General features: G+C 38.5%; 1 protein-coding gene and 1 long non-coding RNA gene across 2 annotated transcripts; both read left to right on the top strand.

Moving 5' to 3' along the window:
- The first annotated feature begins 3,459 nt into the window (after nt 1-3,459).
- LOC134615977 (uncharacterized) lies at nt 3,460-7,722 on the top strand. Its single transcript, XM_063460697.1, has 8 exons — nt 3,460-3,602; nt 3,943-4,089; nt 4,667-4,827; nt 5,440-5,576; nt 5,746-5,839; nt 6,626-6,792; nt 6,969-7,032; nt 7,408-7,722. The coding sequence occupies exons 1-8, from the start codon at nt 3,518-3,520 to the stop codon at nt 7,720-7,722; spliced, it is 1,170 nt and encodes a 389-aa protein (XP_063316767.1). The 5' UTR covers nt 3,460-3,517.
- A 7,766-nt stretch (nt 7,723-15,488) lies between these two features.
- LOC135932165 (uncharacterized) lies at nt 15,489-16,717 on the top strand. The gene is made up of 4 exons (XR_010573303.1): nt 15,489-15,529; nt 15,643-15,675; nt 15,980-16,163; nt 16,637-16,717. It is a non-coding gene; the product is annotated as an uncharacterized LOC135932165 (long non-coding RNA).
- The last annotated feature ends 259 nt before the right edge of the window (nt 16,718-16,976 follow it).

The following is a 16,976-nucleotide window of genomic DNA, read 5'->3' on the forward strand; positions in this document are numbered from 1 at the left end:
GGAGAAGACTGAAGTTCTTGTTTGTGCTCCTAAAAATTTTGTACCTAGTGTTATGGAAAACTTGGGTCCACTTGCTACATTTGCAAAACCGTCTATTAGGAGCCTTGGTGTTAGTATTGACTCAGCTCTGACTTTGGATGCCCATGTAAAATCTCTGGTTCGCTCCTGTTTTTATCACTTGAGAAACATTGCTAAGCTGAGTCCCATTGTATCGCGCTCCGAATTAGAAATTGTCATTCATGCATTTGTTTCATCTCGTCTGGACTATTGTAATTCTTTGTTTACTTGTTTATGTAAAGCCTCTTTGGAGCATCTGCAAGTTGTTCAGAACGCTGCTGCAAAGCTTCTGACCAAGTCCTCCAAGTACTCCCATGTCACACCCCTGCTGATTCAGCTGCACTGGCTACCCGTTAAATTCAGAATCCAGTTTAAGGTTTTGACCTTGACTTTCTGCATGGACTAGCACCAACATATATAAGTGAACTTTTACATCCATACATTCCCAGCAGGTCCCTGAGGTCATGTGACCAGGGCTTGCTGGCTGTCCAGCACACGAGGCTGAAAACAAAAGGCGACAAAGCTTTTGTAACTGTGGCCCCCAGATTGTGGAACTCTCTCCCTTTGAGCCTGAGATCTGTGGACTCAGTGGTCGCTTTTAAAAAACAGCTAAAAACTCATCTTTTTAAACTTGCTTTTGGTTGATTTTTATTTTTAGGTTTTAGCTTCTGTGAAGCACTTTGTGATTTTTATCTTGAAAGGTGCTATATAAATAAAGTTTTACTTACTTACTTACTTACTTACTTACTTAATAAGGTTAGGTTAACAGATTCTAAATAGGTGTTTGACTTGTTGTCTCTGTGTTAGTTTTGCGACAGGCTTGCAACCTTCTCCAGTGCACCCTGCCTCTCACTCTGTGGCAGCTGGGCTCTCCTCCCTACCAATCAACCTGAATTGGATAAGTGGAAGAGAATGGATGGATGGATGAATATTGCCGTGTTCCTTTTAATTTTCTATCTCTGCAAGTGGGTTGGATCAATTTTTGACAGTTTTACTTCATTGTTTAGTTGTTTAACATCCCTCTGTGTTTGCAAAATGGGTTCTGTTTCTTTGTGGAATTTTGTTTTGCATTCCTTTACGGGATTTTTTTTTTTTCCTTCTAATTTTGTTTCATCCTATGGTTACTTTGCTCTTTGGTGTCTTGTATGGCTAGTGACTTATTGTGGTATCTTTGAGGGCATTTTGATCTTTTACCCATCTTGCGTGGGGGGGTTGTTTGTAGGGGGTTAGGGTTGTTTGTCAGTGTAAATTCTCCTGATTCCTCTTGATTCTCATGTGGGTGTCTTGCAGTTTGTCGTTTTGAATTTGAGCACCATGTGCATGGTGTAAAAACCTTGTTTTCCAGAGCTGCTCATGAATGGTAGACATGGCATAAAAGCATCTATCGATCATTTTCTAGCAAAGGAGCAGATCACTACCTCAAGCAGTGATGGTGACTATTTGACTTAATCATCATCAATTTATGCTAAATGGATAAGGATGCTCTGTGGTTGCTGGATGTTGAAATGAGTGCTTGCTGAACATGTCAGGTGTTTCCCAGTTTGTTGCCCAGTGTCTTAGGGTTAAAGCTGCAATAAGTAGTTGTAGCTGCTCTTTTCTAAATTTTGTACCACCACCAGGGGCGGATCTAGAGAAATTTTCTTAGGGTGGCGAAGAAATCAAATGGGGTGGCAAAATCAAAGCCTTTTTTTTTCATGCAGGTGGTTACATATGGTTAAAATAATTCAAATGCAGTAAGTATACATGTTTTTCATATAAATATAGTCTATAACTTAATTATTGTCTGTAGCCCACATAATTACACAATTTAGTTACATAAAACATGTGAGTTTTGATCTTATGTACTATATAGCCTGTATAAGAAATAAATATGTATCCCAATGAGTATAAAATCCAGAAAGCTACACAACATGGGGCAGTTCATTTACAAACACAAGTCTAAGTTTCACACTGTCTTTTGTTAGAAAACAATCACATTGTTACATGCTTAAATTACACAAAATGTCAGAAATCTACACTGTCATGAACAAAAATATAAACCTAATTTTTCATGATTTGTTGGATTAACCCACTGAGGTCTGAAATACAACCGGACATTTTTTGACTCCTTTTGAGTTTACGTTTATAGTTCACCCTCAAATTGTTTCATTTTATTTTTTCCCCTTGTCTTGTTTGGTATCATTCTTTTCAGCTAAACAGAATTTAGTTGTTTTTTTCACTGACATACTGCATTAGTACTACTGATCTGAAATCACACAAAGAACTTAAAATCCTACACAGCAAAAATGCCAGTGTTGATTTTTCAGTGTTAGTTGAATTCAACAGAGTTCGGAGTCTGATCAACACTTAATCGAGTTAAAATACCACATCGGGAGTGGATTCCTGAAAAGTGTTAGTGTGGATTTTAGTTGTTACTGCATTTTAACACTATGAGTTTTAAATTAGACCACACCCTCATTTCCTGTGGAGCAGCGCATTTCAGAATCTTCTTCGGTCGCCATCTTTTCTTGCTGCTGCGGTAAGTTTTATTCGGTTAAATATTAAGTTTTAGATTGATATTAGTACAAGTAACACGATAACTAGTAAGAAAATAGCATTTCTATCAAAATGCATGATCTTTAAGTGTCATATTTGAATTTTAACTGTTTTTTTTATTAAGCTGGTCTACTGCTAGCTAGAACTCCACCAAAGTACCACTTACTTTCCTAATATTCATTTAGCATATTCTGGCTGTTGGGAGAATATAACAACTACAACTTGTTAATATATATCTCAGTGTTTATTAAACGCCCTTTATTTAATTTCGAATCAAACTTGCCAAAGCCTTAGGTCAGGCGGGGCCACTTGCAATCCACGTCACTCCTACATGCAGCCTGTATATTTAGGTGAAGAAACAAAATGCGATTTAGCCCTTGAAGTGATTTTTTTCATTATTCATAAATGATTTAATGTGAAGGCAATATGTGCAGAGTGCTACAGGCCCTTGTAGGCAGTGTAGTCGGTGCTGCAGGGAGAACGTGTGGGACTCCCCCTCCCGTTCTGTGTGGGAGGGAGAAACTTAGGAGTTGCTACCCTCGAGAAACGCTAAATGAAAGCATGTAAATATAATAATAACCACTGCAGCCAAAAAGAGTGGTTGATGAGCCCAGCGGTAAGTAAGCTGTTAAGACTCAACTGTACACTGTGTTTGCTGACAGTAAAGCTAGTTACTGGCTACGAACCCAACGCGGAACTCGTTTATTGCTTTGGGAGCTAATTAACATAACGCTACATTAATCTGCCTTCTCCTGTGCGCTCACCAAAGAATTTAACCATTCCTTTGAAGATGTATATTTTAATAGGCTTGGTTGAGTTATCTGATATGACTTTTTATTATTTTTGCAATATTTACATACATTTTACACACGTCAAGCCCTAACACCTACTTTTCCTCTTTTTGGATTTCTTCTAAGATGTCATCATGTTGCTGAAAGTCAAGTACCAAAGTTCCAAGAAGTACATACGGTTACAGCCAGGTTTCACATACTTGGAGTTCATCAGTGAAGGTGGGTGGCAATCTTGTAAATCTTTATAACAAGCAGGACAAGAAAAAATATTTTTGATATTTTGGCATGAAGCAGACCTTGGAGATAGCCGAAAAATGCACAGTGTGAACTGGCCAGATTGACTGCTTGTGGGACTAACAGTGTTGAGTTAGCACACATAAATTACTCAAATTGGTTTTGCAAACACACAAGTTAGTGACTGAAATGTCACATTGCTAAACTGCTTTTAAATAAAAGCAATGTGGAATTTCACATTAGCTTTGGAGATACAGCCTTTGTTCCATTCGAATTCAATTCTGTTTCAGATATGTTTACGTCACATGTTATCATCTTCGTTTAGTGAAAAACAAGTTTGGACTTCCTGATGTTACTGAACTGCACATTTTTGATGAGACTGACACAGCGGTGGAGGAAGACATCTTTCTTGAACTTATAGAGGCCAATCCTGACATATGCCTGACTGTATGTGACAGTGCAGCAGGAGATGGTAAGGTTTCATTTCATTGTTAAGTCTTGTTTTAACGAGTGTTCAGGGATTTGCAGCTGCATATTTTTTTACACTATTTGGCTGTGGCAATTTGGATATTAAAATGTATTAAGACAAAACTGAGCATACAATTAGCAAACATTTCAAACTACAATTGATACATTATTGTATTTTACATATTAAGCACACTCTTTTCATGAAAGCATAAAAACAAATTGCTTTACATAATTAAAACTGATGAAAAAACTTTACACATGTTAATTGATCCAAAATACATGAATAAAAGCTATGGTACACATGCACTCAGAAACACTTATACCCTTATCACACTCATTTATACACTCCATCCCCCTTCCTGCAAAAAAGCTATTTTCTTTTTAGTTGAATTTGGAATATAAATAAAAATAAAGAACTTAAATGACTCTGCCATATTGTCATTCTGATTATTTTAAGTTGTATGTAGTTATGTTATATGGTAGTATGATACCCCAGAGTTGCACCCCTCTTCTAGGTCAGTCATCCATTAGTTTTCTCTTTCTTTTTCATGTTTTTAAGCTTGTTTTTTTTTTTTCTATAGCTCATTCAACATCATCGTCCCTCACGGATACCATGTCTCTGTCCTCAAGTGACAGTGATCTTCACAGAGATTTGGGGATCCCCGTTACTGGAAGTAGACTGAGCACTGGGGCTAAGAACAAGCCTACCACAGAAGTTTCAGAGTCAGAGGCTGCAAAAGAGGTACTTTAGATGCATTTTAAAAATGTAATTAGCTAATTATTATTGTAAGTTTAGCTTGTCACAATATAAATATGGTTTCATTTAAACTTATAAAATTTTTGCAAGGTAAGATAAGCACGGTGGTTAGCACTGCTGCCGCACAGCAAGAAGGTCCTGAGTTCAATTCCACCATCAGGCCGGGTCTTTGCATGTTCTCCCCGTGTTTGCGTAGGTTCTCTCCGGGTACACCGGCTTCCTCCCTATGGTGAGGAAGCCGGTGTACCCGGTTAGGTTAATTGAAAAATCCAAATTGCCCGTGGGAGTGAATGTGAGTGCGAATGGATGTCTGTCCCTGTGTGTTAGCCCTGTGACAGACTGGCGACCTGTCCAGGGTGTACCCCGCCTCTCACCCTATGACAGCTGGGATAGGCTCCAGCCGCAACCCTGGAAAGGATAAGTGGAAGCGAATGAATTGGATGGAAGATAACTTAATGCATTGCTGATGGGATTTCGGTGTGTGGGAGTGGGGTTGCTCTGTACCCTATTAATGTTAGTTTTTTGTATGAATCTGTAATGGTGGGTTAGATTTATTTAATAACATACATGTGCTAATTGACAATTCTTTTGTTGAAGATGGTAGAAAATGCATTGCGCATAAAACCTGGAGGTGAGGATGTCTTGGAGGAGTACAAGTCTGAGAAATCACTGCAGCATCGCACGCGCAGGCAGCTTGTTAACATACTAGCTAGTCACATGACTGAGATGCATGGGTAAGTGGTTTTGAAGAAACAAAACTAATTCAGATCAAAAGAGGTGATCTAGGACTGCTTTGTTTTCAAGACGTGTAACACTGAATTATGTTTAGGAAACGACATTATTATTAAAGTGGCAGGGTTTATTTTGATTTTTCTGTTTGTATTTGTTTTCTTTGCTGTAAAGGAGGATTCCTTCACGTAAGCAGAAAGAGAAGTATGCCTTGGGAATCATTACACTTTTTCCTTCGCTGAAGGATCCTTTTTCTCCAAAAGGCTATGTAAGTAAAAAAACAAACTTCATACCTGAAGACAATTTAGCTTTATAGACTGTAACTTTTCAATGTTTGTTTGACATATAATTCATCAGTTAAAAAATTGAAAAACAAAAACTTTTAGTACATTTTTTTCTTAGTTGCTTATCTAAAAATGTAATTGATTATTAAAATCTTTGCTGACAGTAGGAATTTATCATAAAATGCATAACAATTGTTGAAAACATCTATCTATCAAACTACAACCCTATAGATAAAAATGTAATTTTTTAGGTTATAAAATTATAACTGCAATTCTAAGATCACTTAGTGATTTACTTATTTTTCCACATTTTTGAAAATACATTGACAGGAGCACTTCTATGATGGAGAAAAAGGCACAGGATATTTAGCATGGCGCCTCAAAACCATGTCCAGGAGTAGAGATCGGAGGCCAGAGAAGGTAGCCACATCTCCTCAAGCGCAAGGACCAAACCGCAGAAGATCAACAGTGACAGTGCCTCAACAGCTTGATGGAGATGCCTGCAGGGAGGCTGTATCGTTTCTTCTTCACTGTAATGATGAGACAGTCATCTTTGAAAAGATGAAGATGACCTTTCAACATCGGCAGAACCTCGTGCATGATCCACAGAGAACGACAGATGTCCTCAAAACCTTCCCACGATTTTTAGACATCAAGGGACTAGTGAGTGGTGTTTTTATTTTTACTGCTGTTTTTTCTTATCGGGCCAAATGTTGGCAATTTACAATGGCATTTTACTTAAAGTATTTTTATGTATTTATGATTAATAGCTAAACCAAGACTTCCAACTGTTGTTTGGGGCTGAAACCGCATCTAAGCTCCTTGAGAAGTGGGAAATAGCGTTTAAACCCAAGATTATTGATGAGGCCCGACATCTGACTCGATCAGCTGAGGTGCACCAACTTCTGAAAGCTGCTGAGAAACTTGCAACAAATGATGAAACCAGTAAGGCTACTCTCTCTCTTGGTTTGTATTCCAGCCAGCTAAAGCTTTTTTATTTTTGAATTGTAATAGTCCATATGTCTTGTTTTTTCCTTGTCTTTCCCTGCCTAAAGACTGGGACAGTGATATGGCTTCTCTGCTGCTCCTCCTTCATTTGTTGCCACCCACTGCTGGTCGGAAGAAGACAAAAATTAGTCCATGTGATGCTGTGGACAAAATGGTGCACTTTCATAAGGTGAATATACCTCTTCTACTACAATCCAATAACGTTAACCCATTAGCAACAGCATATTTTTAAGTTGACATTACAAATAGACTTTTTATAATGTAAGGCCATGTCCTGTGCAGTTTGGTCTCCTACAGCTTTCTGGGAGCACTGGTAAAAATTGAAGACTTGCTAATTTTTCTGCTGTGCTGCTGTTAGGTGTCCCTTCTGATTTTTAATAGTTTTCCTCTTACAAAAAAGTGAACAATTACATTAATATCTCTCCATCAATTTCTAGACAATATTTCAGATTCTTTAGTCGCTCAAGGGACATACTGGAGTACTTAAGACTAAAATATGACTGTAAATATGTGTCAGTTTCAAGTGTATGTTTCTTTTTCCCAGTCAAACTGCAGCATTGATGAACACCTGCGGAAACGAGAGGGAAAGCAGCCATACATCCTTGCTGTGGGCCGCACCCAAAACAACATCCATCAGTTCTACATTGTCGTGGACAAGCACCTTATCCCCTGCCAAGCCACCAGCTCCTTGGGTGCTTTTGATGAATTGTTTAAATCTCACTACGTTTTCAACCTGTCCTATGATGAGTCCCTGGTCCAGCTCTACACATTTGTGCAAACAGCAATCTACAGCATTGATGCTACAACAACAAGTGGCTCTCCAAGGGTTTGTGAACTTCGGGCAAAGTTCTTCAACTAAGTTAGAAAAATGTTCAAGTGTTTCATCTGTCAAGCTGTACATGCCGCTAGCCAGTTACTAATAACTCACTTAAGACTTGACCATAGTTTCTATCCAAGCACCAGGTTTAAGTTGGTTTGTGCACAAGACCGCTGTAGGCGACAGTTTTCAACGTATTCAGGTTTCAAAAAACATTTGGTTGTTCATGAAAAGGAATTTTGTCAAAGTGTTGATCCAGTAAAATCAGCATGTTTCACAGATAACTGTTCAGGAGACAATGCTGAAGATGGAGATACAAATTCCATGCAAAACCCAGAAACTAATAGCTTTGAGAACAAGGGATCTGGTCTTCAAATCCAAAATGTGAAACATATTTGTGCTTCAATTATTGGTAAACTGCAAGGAAGTGGTATGGCAAATAGTGTTGTTTCATCAGTTGTTAATGATTTGGAAGATCTTGCTACTGGTCTACATGCTCAGGTAAAACATGACATTTTGGCTCATTTCTCTAAGGATGACCCTGTAAGAGCTACATTAAACGAAAGCTTTGAAAATTACGAAAACCCTTTAATTAGCTTTAATACCGAAACCAAAAGAATGGCATATTTCAGAGAGAAATGGGGCATTGTGGAGCCAGTTGAAATAATGTTGGGAGTTCGATTTGATACAAGGAGAAATAAATTAACAGGCACCTATGATCAAGTTCCAGTTAAAGAAACATTTATTTACATTCCAATTTTGGAAACGATTAAATTTATGTGTCGTAATGCGGAAATTTGTCAGTTGCTTAGAGAGCCACATTTATCAAAAACGAACACATTTGAAGACTTTTGTGATGGAAGCTATTATAAGACACATCCCTTGTTCTCTAAAGATCAAAGTTCTTTACAAATTCAGTTGTACTATGATGACTTTGAAACTGCAAACCCTTTAGGTTCAAAACGCACTGTCCATAAAGTAGGTGCTCTGTATTTTGTCCTTAGAAATCTGCCACCTAAGTTCAACTCTGCTCTTATGAATATTCATCTGGTAGCATTGTTTCATACTGAAGACATGAAAAAATATGGATTTGATCCAATTCTACAACCTCTTATTAATGACATCAAAATACTGGAGTGCTTTGGCCTTGATTTACCATTCTCCTCTGAAAAAGTTTATGGCACTATATGTCAGATAACCGGAGATAACCTGGGGATGCACACCATTCTGGGTTTTACGGAGTCTTTTAGTGCACGACATTTCTGCCGTTTGTGTTTGGTTGACAAAGATGATGCCCAGAATGTTTATGATGAAGATGACCCTAAGATAATCTTGCGTGGAAAGGATCTTTTTGAAATGCATTGCAATGAGTTGCAGTCAGAACCACAGAAGTTATCAGTGTTTGGCTTAAAGCACAATTCAACATTAAATAACCTACAGTTCTTTCATGTTTGTCACAATTTCTCTTTGGACATAATGCACGACATTCTCGAAGGGGTGGCTCAGTATGAGATAAAGTTACTGATGGAGTATCTTTCTGAAAATGTTTTGTCAAAAAATGATCTGCTTTCAAGAGTTTACGCTTTTGATTACGGGTATTTGGAGCGCAAAAATCGTCCTACAAGGATTAACCTGGACAGCAGTGGTAATAGCATAGGGCTCAATTCCATGCAGACTCTTTGCCTTGTAAGAAACCTTCCACTCATTTTTGGTGATCTTCTGCCTGAGGGAAACCCAAACTGGACTTTGCTGTTGCTTTTATTACAGATCATTAACATAATATTTTCTCCTTCTCTTACATTAGGCATGACTATACATTTGAAGCATTTGATAATAGAACATCATGTTTTGTTTAAACAGTTGTATCCAAATAGGAACCTCATCCCAAAACATCACTTTATGATACACTATCCTTCCTGCATAAGAAAAATTGGGCCTCTGATACATATGTGGAGCATGCGATTTGAGGCTAAACATAAGGATTTCAAAAATACTGTAAAAAACTTCAAAAATGTTACAAAGTCACTTGCAAGAAAACATCAAATCTTCATAGGATACCACTGGGAGACGTCACCTTTAAACCACATCGAATATGGACCCTTAAAATCATTTAATTTGGACCGTGAGGACAATACACAGATGTTTGCAAGAGCACTGCATGCTGCACCGAGAGACTTATTTTCTTCTAGCTGGATCAAATTTTCTGGAACAGAGTACAGAAAAGGACTAATCATTTGCATTAATGTTGAAAATGAAATGCCTGTATTTGGTAGAATAACAACGATCCTCTTAGCTGACAGTACTACGTTCTTCCTTGTGGACAAACTTCTGGTTGATAACTTCAATGAGCATTTTCATGCCTACAGAGTGTTTGAGACTGATGAAAAGGATGTTATAAAAGCAGACAATCTTATCATTTACAAACCCTTTGACCTGCAACATGCACATACTGGTGTTGACTGTTTATATGTTGTTCCTTTATTTTATTTGTAGTTGTATTAAGGCAGCAAATTGGTGGCCAGTTTGTATTGGTGCTTGGAACACTTCCTTTGGAATAAAATGTTTATTGTTTAATTTGTTTATGCATCTTTTTTCTTGAGCCTTTAAATCAAGCACATTCAAGCTTGGTAGAGATTAATTACATTTATTTTTCTGTTGAAATGATATATATAAAACACTCAGTGTTATTTTGTTACACTTTTAAGTGTAACAAAAAAAACACTCGCAGTGTTTTGTTTTACACTTAAAAGTGTAACAAAATAACACTGTGAGTGTTAGACAATTAACACTACAAAAGTTATTTTGTTACACTATAAAGTGTAACAAAATAACACTGTGAGTGTTAGACAATTAACACTACAAAAGAGTTAAAATATTAACACTATTGAAAGAGTAATTTTAACACTGGACCGGTGAGGATTATATAAACACCGGGAAAGTGTTAAAATTAACACTAAGAGAGTTAAATTTACACTTACAATTTTGCTGTGTAGTAGTATTTTTACTGTAAAAAAAAAAACCACAGACATGTTGAGTAAATTTTTATAACTTTAAATGCGAATATAAAATGTACGTTTTGTAAACATATACAACTATTTATCTAAAAATGCAGCCAATACACCTGACGTTTTTTTTTTTTTCATTTTATACAACCATTTAAAAATATTACTAAAACTAAAATGAGAGAACAATCAGGTGTCACAATAAGATGCCCCACAAATGATGTGTGCCAGTAAAAAAAAAAAAAAAAAAGTTTGTCCGCCAAAAGACAGAGGAGAGCAGCACAGGGACAAACCTGCAGGCCTGACAACAGGTGGTGTATCACTCCGCTGGTTTTCTACTTAGTGGCAGTGTTTACGTTGCAAATGTGCCTTTGTGACATTCATTAGTGCCCTCACTGACACACAAAACAAAACGACTACACAACAGAACAACTACACAAGACAACACAACACACTAAGTATACACTCCACACTAAACGCCAGAAATCTCCCACATCTAAAAACTCTCTCTCTCTCTCTCTCTCACTCGCTCGCTCGCTCTGTCTCGCTGCTGTTACCGTCACTCTCAAAACCTTTCCCTCTTCCTAAACAACGAAATCCTACGTGTTGACTTTTTTTTTAATTGGTCGACATGGTACATTTTTCCATCGATTGGAAAGAGGTGGCTTTTTTCCTTTCTTTACAGTTTTCGCGCTTTCGTTAGAAAACGCTTAAAACCCACATACACAAACGTGATGACAGTATTTAGTAAAAAGCGTGGCTTATGTATTATCACAACTCTGGATTTACTGGCCTGTAATTAAAAACTAAAAACTTTGAAGTCCGAACTTTCAATGTGGGCTGAAATAGAGCCTCAGCGTGGCTGCAGCTTGTTGCTATGTCAGCTTAAAATAGTCATGTGATTTGGAGGTGCAGCGTGTCCGTGGACCACAGAGGGTTAATAACACTCACCTTCCTTCCATTTCCAGAGTGTAACAACCGACCACCTGTGTAAAATCCGAAATTCCCATGGTGTTGTTCAAAATGTGCTCTGGCACAATCATAAGCATGGCTTGCTACTGAAAACAAGAAAAAAGCCGGTCCTGCTATGGGCTGAACCATTTGTTAATGGTGCAGGGGGGGGGAACACTATGCAATATATTCAGTTTTAGCATTTATATTCACTGTTGACTGTAACTACGCTCAAACTGTTATTGCTATCTTATTTTAATAAACAACACTGTCATATGCAAAACTGGGGTGGCACTTGGGGTGGCAAGGGATCATTTTAGGGTGGCACTTGCCACCCCATGCCACCCTTCTAGGTAGACCACCACCTCATATTTCCGATTTCTGTTCAGTTATTTTGTTCTGCTTGACAGAAAGCTTTTACCTGCTCTAATTCACATTCCATGTGTCTGCTAATAATCAGCCACAAGTATGACCCAACAGAAAAGAAGTGGGTGGAAACTAACAAACTATTGATATGTTAATATCTGTCTGACAAACACACACGCCTGCTGCAGTGTGACAGCAGCTGAATGGAAGATTTTCTTCTCTCTCAAACCTTTCATTACAGCACAGGACTGAAGACACTCTTAAAGATGCAGACAGGAGTGTGTTTTCTTACGCGATTGTGTGATCTGTGTCCATTGCGCTTCTGGCTATACTTTCCTTCTTTCTGTTTTGTTTTTGGGTTTGTTTGGGAACAAAAACAACAAAAAAAAACCAGTCAATTTCTGTTGGCTTTACTGCAGGGGTGTCCAACTCCTGGCCTCAAGGGCTGGTGTCCTGCAAGTTTTAGTTGTGTCCTTAATCCAACACAGCTGATTTTAAATGGCTAAATTACCACCTCAACATATCTTGAATTTCTCCAGAGGCCTGGTAATGAACTAATCCCAGCTGGAGAAGAAGGGTCAGATGAGGCTGGAGTATTTCATCAAAGCTTTAATACCAATGCGCATTGGGAGATCCTCCCTGCATGCAGCCATAGCAAGCAACAACCCGAGCACATTCTATTCTAATCGTTGGTTTAGTCTACTCACAAGATGTATTACTCAAAAAAAATTTCTACGTTGTCTGAGAGAACCTTTTTTTTTTTTTTTTTTTGAGGGGGGGTGAACACACTGAACAAATTTGCCAAACTAATGCTGTTAAATGACCCTTGCATCACTGTATTCCTGTCAAGTAAGCACTCTGATTTAGCTTTATTCACTGGATATCTCTAGATTTTCCTCAATTTTATTAAATGTACAAAAGCAGGATTTACTTGCCTAGTCTTGTGATGAATTTTGTCTATCACTAAATCAACAGCATCTAGTGCTAGTTTTAACAACTATATTGGTCTCATGGAGCTTTCAAGCAGATCATCTGTCAAATCAGGTTACTGATGAGTCACTTTTTGCTGAAAGACCCTGAAAGGTCCAGTGTTAGTTCAGACACCTGATGAACAGAAACATAGTTTAACATATTTGTTGTGTGGGGGGTTTTTTTGGGGGGGAAATGAGCTTCGTCCGAAGGGTGGCTGGCCTCTCCCTTAGAGATAGGGTGAGAAGTTCAGCCATCCGGGAGGGGCTCAGAGTAGAGCCGCTGCTCCTCCACATGAAAAGGAGCCAGCTGAGGTGGTTCGGGCATCTGACAAGGATGCTTCCTGGGTGAGGTGTTCCGGGCATGTCCCACCGGGAGGAGGCCCTGGGGCAGACCCAGGACACGCTGGAGAGATTATATCTCTCGGCTGGCCTGGGAACGCCTTGGTGTTCCCCCGGATAAGCTGGAGGAGGTGGCTGTGGATAGGGAGGTCTGCCCAGATAGCAAGACGACATTGAATCTATGTTGATTTTTCATCCGAACCGTCGTATATGGTCGGGGTTGAAATGCCAATGTTGTAACAACATTGAAATACTGTGGTAAACCGACGGTCTTACTATAGAGACGTTGTAACGATGTTGATTCACCGTTGTTTTTTTGTCATTGATATTTGATCTATTTATAGTCGACCAGGTGACAACAACAATGTCGAGAAAACGTCTATTTATAGTTGACGATCGATCGGCTCTGGTCACCATCAAAAACCATCGATTTGTAGTTGAGCATTAAATTGCATTGCAACTGATCGGGTATAAAGTACCAGAGAAAGTAGATTTATTGTTCATTTGTTATGAATGACTTGGTCTAGTTCACCAGCTTTAAAAAATCGTGTCTACGTGCAATTTATGTATAGTTGACCGGGAAATTAAAGCAGCGATCACTTGGACTATTCCACAGCACCCCTCTCACATTGGTACATCCCTCCAGGTATTCATTGTCTTGTACAGTAGAGCGGGACATTTGATTTACTCTCAGCGGAATTGACCGGAGAAGGCATCAGTTCATGCACTGCACTGGCCTGCACCACGATTAGTATAAGGTAAGAATGAATGATTTTTTTTCCCTACTCGTTATTTCCATGTTTGCATTTGAATAACAGTAAAAAACTCGTTAATGTTGTACATTAACAAGCTTTTTACAGTTATTTACGTTGCTCCCACAAAATGTGGGAGCCCGAAATTGTGTCTATACTTCTTACAATCCGGCAACAAATAAATTGCACTGCAAACAAAGTATATCAACAAAGAAAACATTTTCGTTTCATAATTTCTTCGTTATATTCCCTTACAAAGCTAGCTTTAACGCTTCGAGGTTTCCTTTGTTCTTGCCGTCGCCTCGGCGCTTGACCCAGACTTTCGCTCTGTAGTTGCTTAGTACTACAAAAAATTCTAAATCTGTGATATATGATTGATAAACGTAAAGTTAACTGTATAAACGTGTTCAATGACTGTTACTTTTGATGATTGGAGAGCACTCGCTTCAATTCGCACACGAAAACTTTAGACTCAGTTTGAAAGCTCACGCAGCATGCGTGACTGTACGTTGCACGCTCACCTAACTTTAAGTTGCACGCGTACATGACTTTCCGTTTGTGCCTTGAATAATGAATAAGGCTACGTCCACACGTACCAGGGTATTTTTGAAACCGCTGATTTTTCTATGCGTTTGCACCTTTTGTCCACACGTAATGTATGTCTGGCCGTACATTGTGTTTGTATTTCCAGGCACATTTCACGAAGCAGAACGCAGTCTTCAGAGATCTCCACGTGAACGCTGTGATACGTCTGACCTTCAGTCCGAAGAAGAAACCCAGACCAGTCTTAAAAGAAAGCACAAGTAAAACCTTTTTATTCACAAACATATCTTTGATTGTTAAGAATTTATGATCTTGTCTTTTATACATATCTGTGGTGCTTGCATACTGCAATATCGCCACATAATATAGTCCAAAAAGTGGAAGTTTGTAAACTTTTTAAAAATGCAAAGCCGTGTACACTTGTGCACTTCAAAAATTCATTGTATACTGTACCTTCTTGCACGTCTCTGTTTCCTGTGTGTGTTGTTAGAAATCAAACTAACTTTAGGAAACAATATGCCAAAAGCATATTTACAATTACTTAAGACCGTTTTTAATTTATTTTCTTTAGACCAAATCCCCTATACACATATACGGACTCAGAGGATGAGCAGCCCACAAAAAAACGGTTTCCCCAGGCCCCTCGAGTGAAAATACCAGGTAATAAAATACTGTCTAGTGTCTGTGTACATATCTGTGTCTGACACAAGGAAACTTTTTTGACAAGTTGTCTGTATTCTTAAATACTTAAAAAATTATCTTTTTCTAAACAGCCCTCATCACTCCGCAGTCTGCCCCCCAGCCCACTGATAGCAACCATCATAATGCCCCACCCAGCTTCCGGCACCTTTCGCCACTCCGGCACAAACCGACACAGCTTTGCAATCTCCCCAGCATGCAGAGTCTGATGTCTTCCCTATAGATGGTATGCTTTTAAAAAAGCTTTAAAGCTGCATCACAATGTCATTGTACTCTTATCTTCAAAACACCAGTTTATACTCCTGAATGTCATCTTGTTGTGATTTTTTTTTTCTGTAGATTCCAGAGACTCTGTGAGGCCACTATTGCAAGGCAAGTTTGAAAATCTTGGAATTTCACAGTTTACATGGTATAACAAATATATGTGACAGGCAAAAACTAGTAAACACTTTTAGCAGTTACAAGAACTAACAAATGAATATCCAACAAAAGGGAATAGAAATACATTGTACTGCCAATACTTTGGTTTATTCTTTGTATGACTTGAAAACCAGGCTTTAGGGAAAACCAAATGACATGTTTCTATCATCAATTACATGAAGTAAACACACAAGCACTTGCACACACATTTAAGACATGAGACACGCTAATTCCATCTCTTAAAATGTGTCTATAGGTGAGACGCTTTGCGTTGATTGGTGCTGCTGGACCACACTGGAGGTGCGAGTCCGCCGTGTAATGGTTTATGCCATTACAAAGGAGCTGGCCTCTGTACTCAACTGGACAGGGGAAAAAAAACAAGGACCAGACAAAGCAAAAAAGGGCATTTAAAGAGACAGCGCCGTGCAGATGCATATTTGGTAAGTTTTAACATTTATTGTAGTTTTATGAGCCTAAAGTGAACAATAAAGGGATCAATTGATGTGCTGGGTGTGTTTCACATTTCCTATGTCTGTTTTTTGCTATATTACTTTGTCTTTCTTAATAACAAGACTTTCATGTCCGGTTAATCTGGAGATGGAGTCTTTGGTCTTCGGCTTGTTTTGTCCTCGGGTTGTACACTTTGTACAGCCCGAGGACCCCATGTTTTCTTTTTCTTTTTTTAAAGGATACACGGCACACCATGCTAAGACATATCACATTTTCAGCTTATAGCTCTTTGGGAATCAAATGTGGCAGTTTGCTGATTTCCGCCTGGTGACTTTCATGTTTATTAGCCTAGGAGTTTACATACTTTCTCCCTGCTGAAGACAATTAACAAGAGCTTATTCATGTGCTCTAATTCCCTTTTTTTGTCTTTGTTTTTTTGTGTGTGTGTCTATTTTTGTCCTAGATGGCCTGGCGCAGCAGGTAGGGGCGAACTCTATGTCTGAGTTGGTCTTTGCTCAAGCAATCCAGAAATGGCTCAGATATGCTCCAGATCGTACGGGTGGCACGCAGGACGCCCATCATCCATCCCCATCCCGGAGTAAATAATAAAAAGTGACGTGAAACATAGAAATGTAAATAGGAAACTTTGTCTTTTAATAAAGTATTTTGCAAATGATACATGTCTATTGACCTTTTTTGTTTTTTTGTTTTTTTTCAATAAAAAGCAACTGTGCGAAAGAGGTGGAAAATCAATACCATATCTCAACAGTGTTTCAATATCAGAATCTGACATTGTTTCAATG

This window comes from Pelmatolapia mariae, linkage group LG17, assembly GCF_036321145.2.
Source record: "Pelmatolapia mariae isolate MD_Pm_ZW linkage group LG17, Pm_UMD_F_2, whole genome shotgun sequence".
NCBI classification, from domain to species: Eukaryota; Metazoa; Chordata; class Actinopteri; order Cichliformes; family Cichlidae; genus Pelmatolapia; species Pelmatolapia mariae.

Excerpts from the sequence above, each read along its gene's own strand:
- LOC134615977 (XM_063460697.1), top strand. The coding sequence starts at position 3,518 with ATGTTGCTGAAAGTCAAGTACCAAAGTTCCAAGAAGTACATACGGTTA. Across the intron at positions 3,603-3,942 it reads CTTGGAGTTCATCAGTGAAG|TGAAAAACAAGTTTGGACTT; the intron begins GTGGGTGGCAAT and ends ATCTTCGTTTAG. Across the intron at positions 5,577-5,745 it reads CACATGACTGAGATGCATGG|GAGGATTCCTTCACGTAAGC; the intron begins GTAAGTGGTTTT and ends TTTGCTGTAAAG.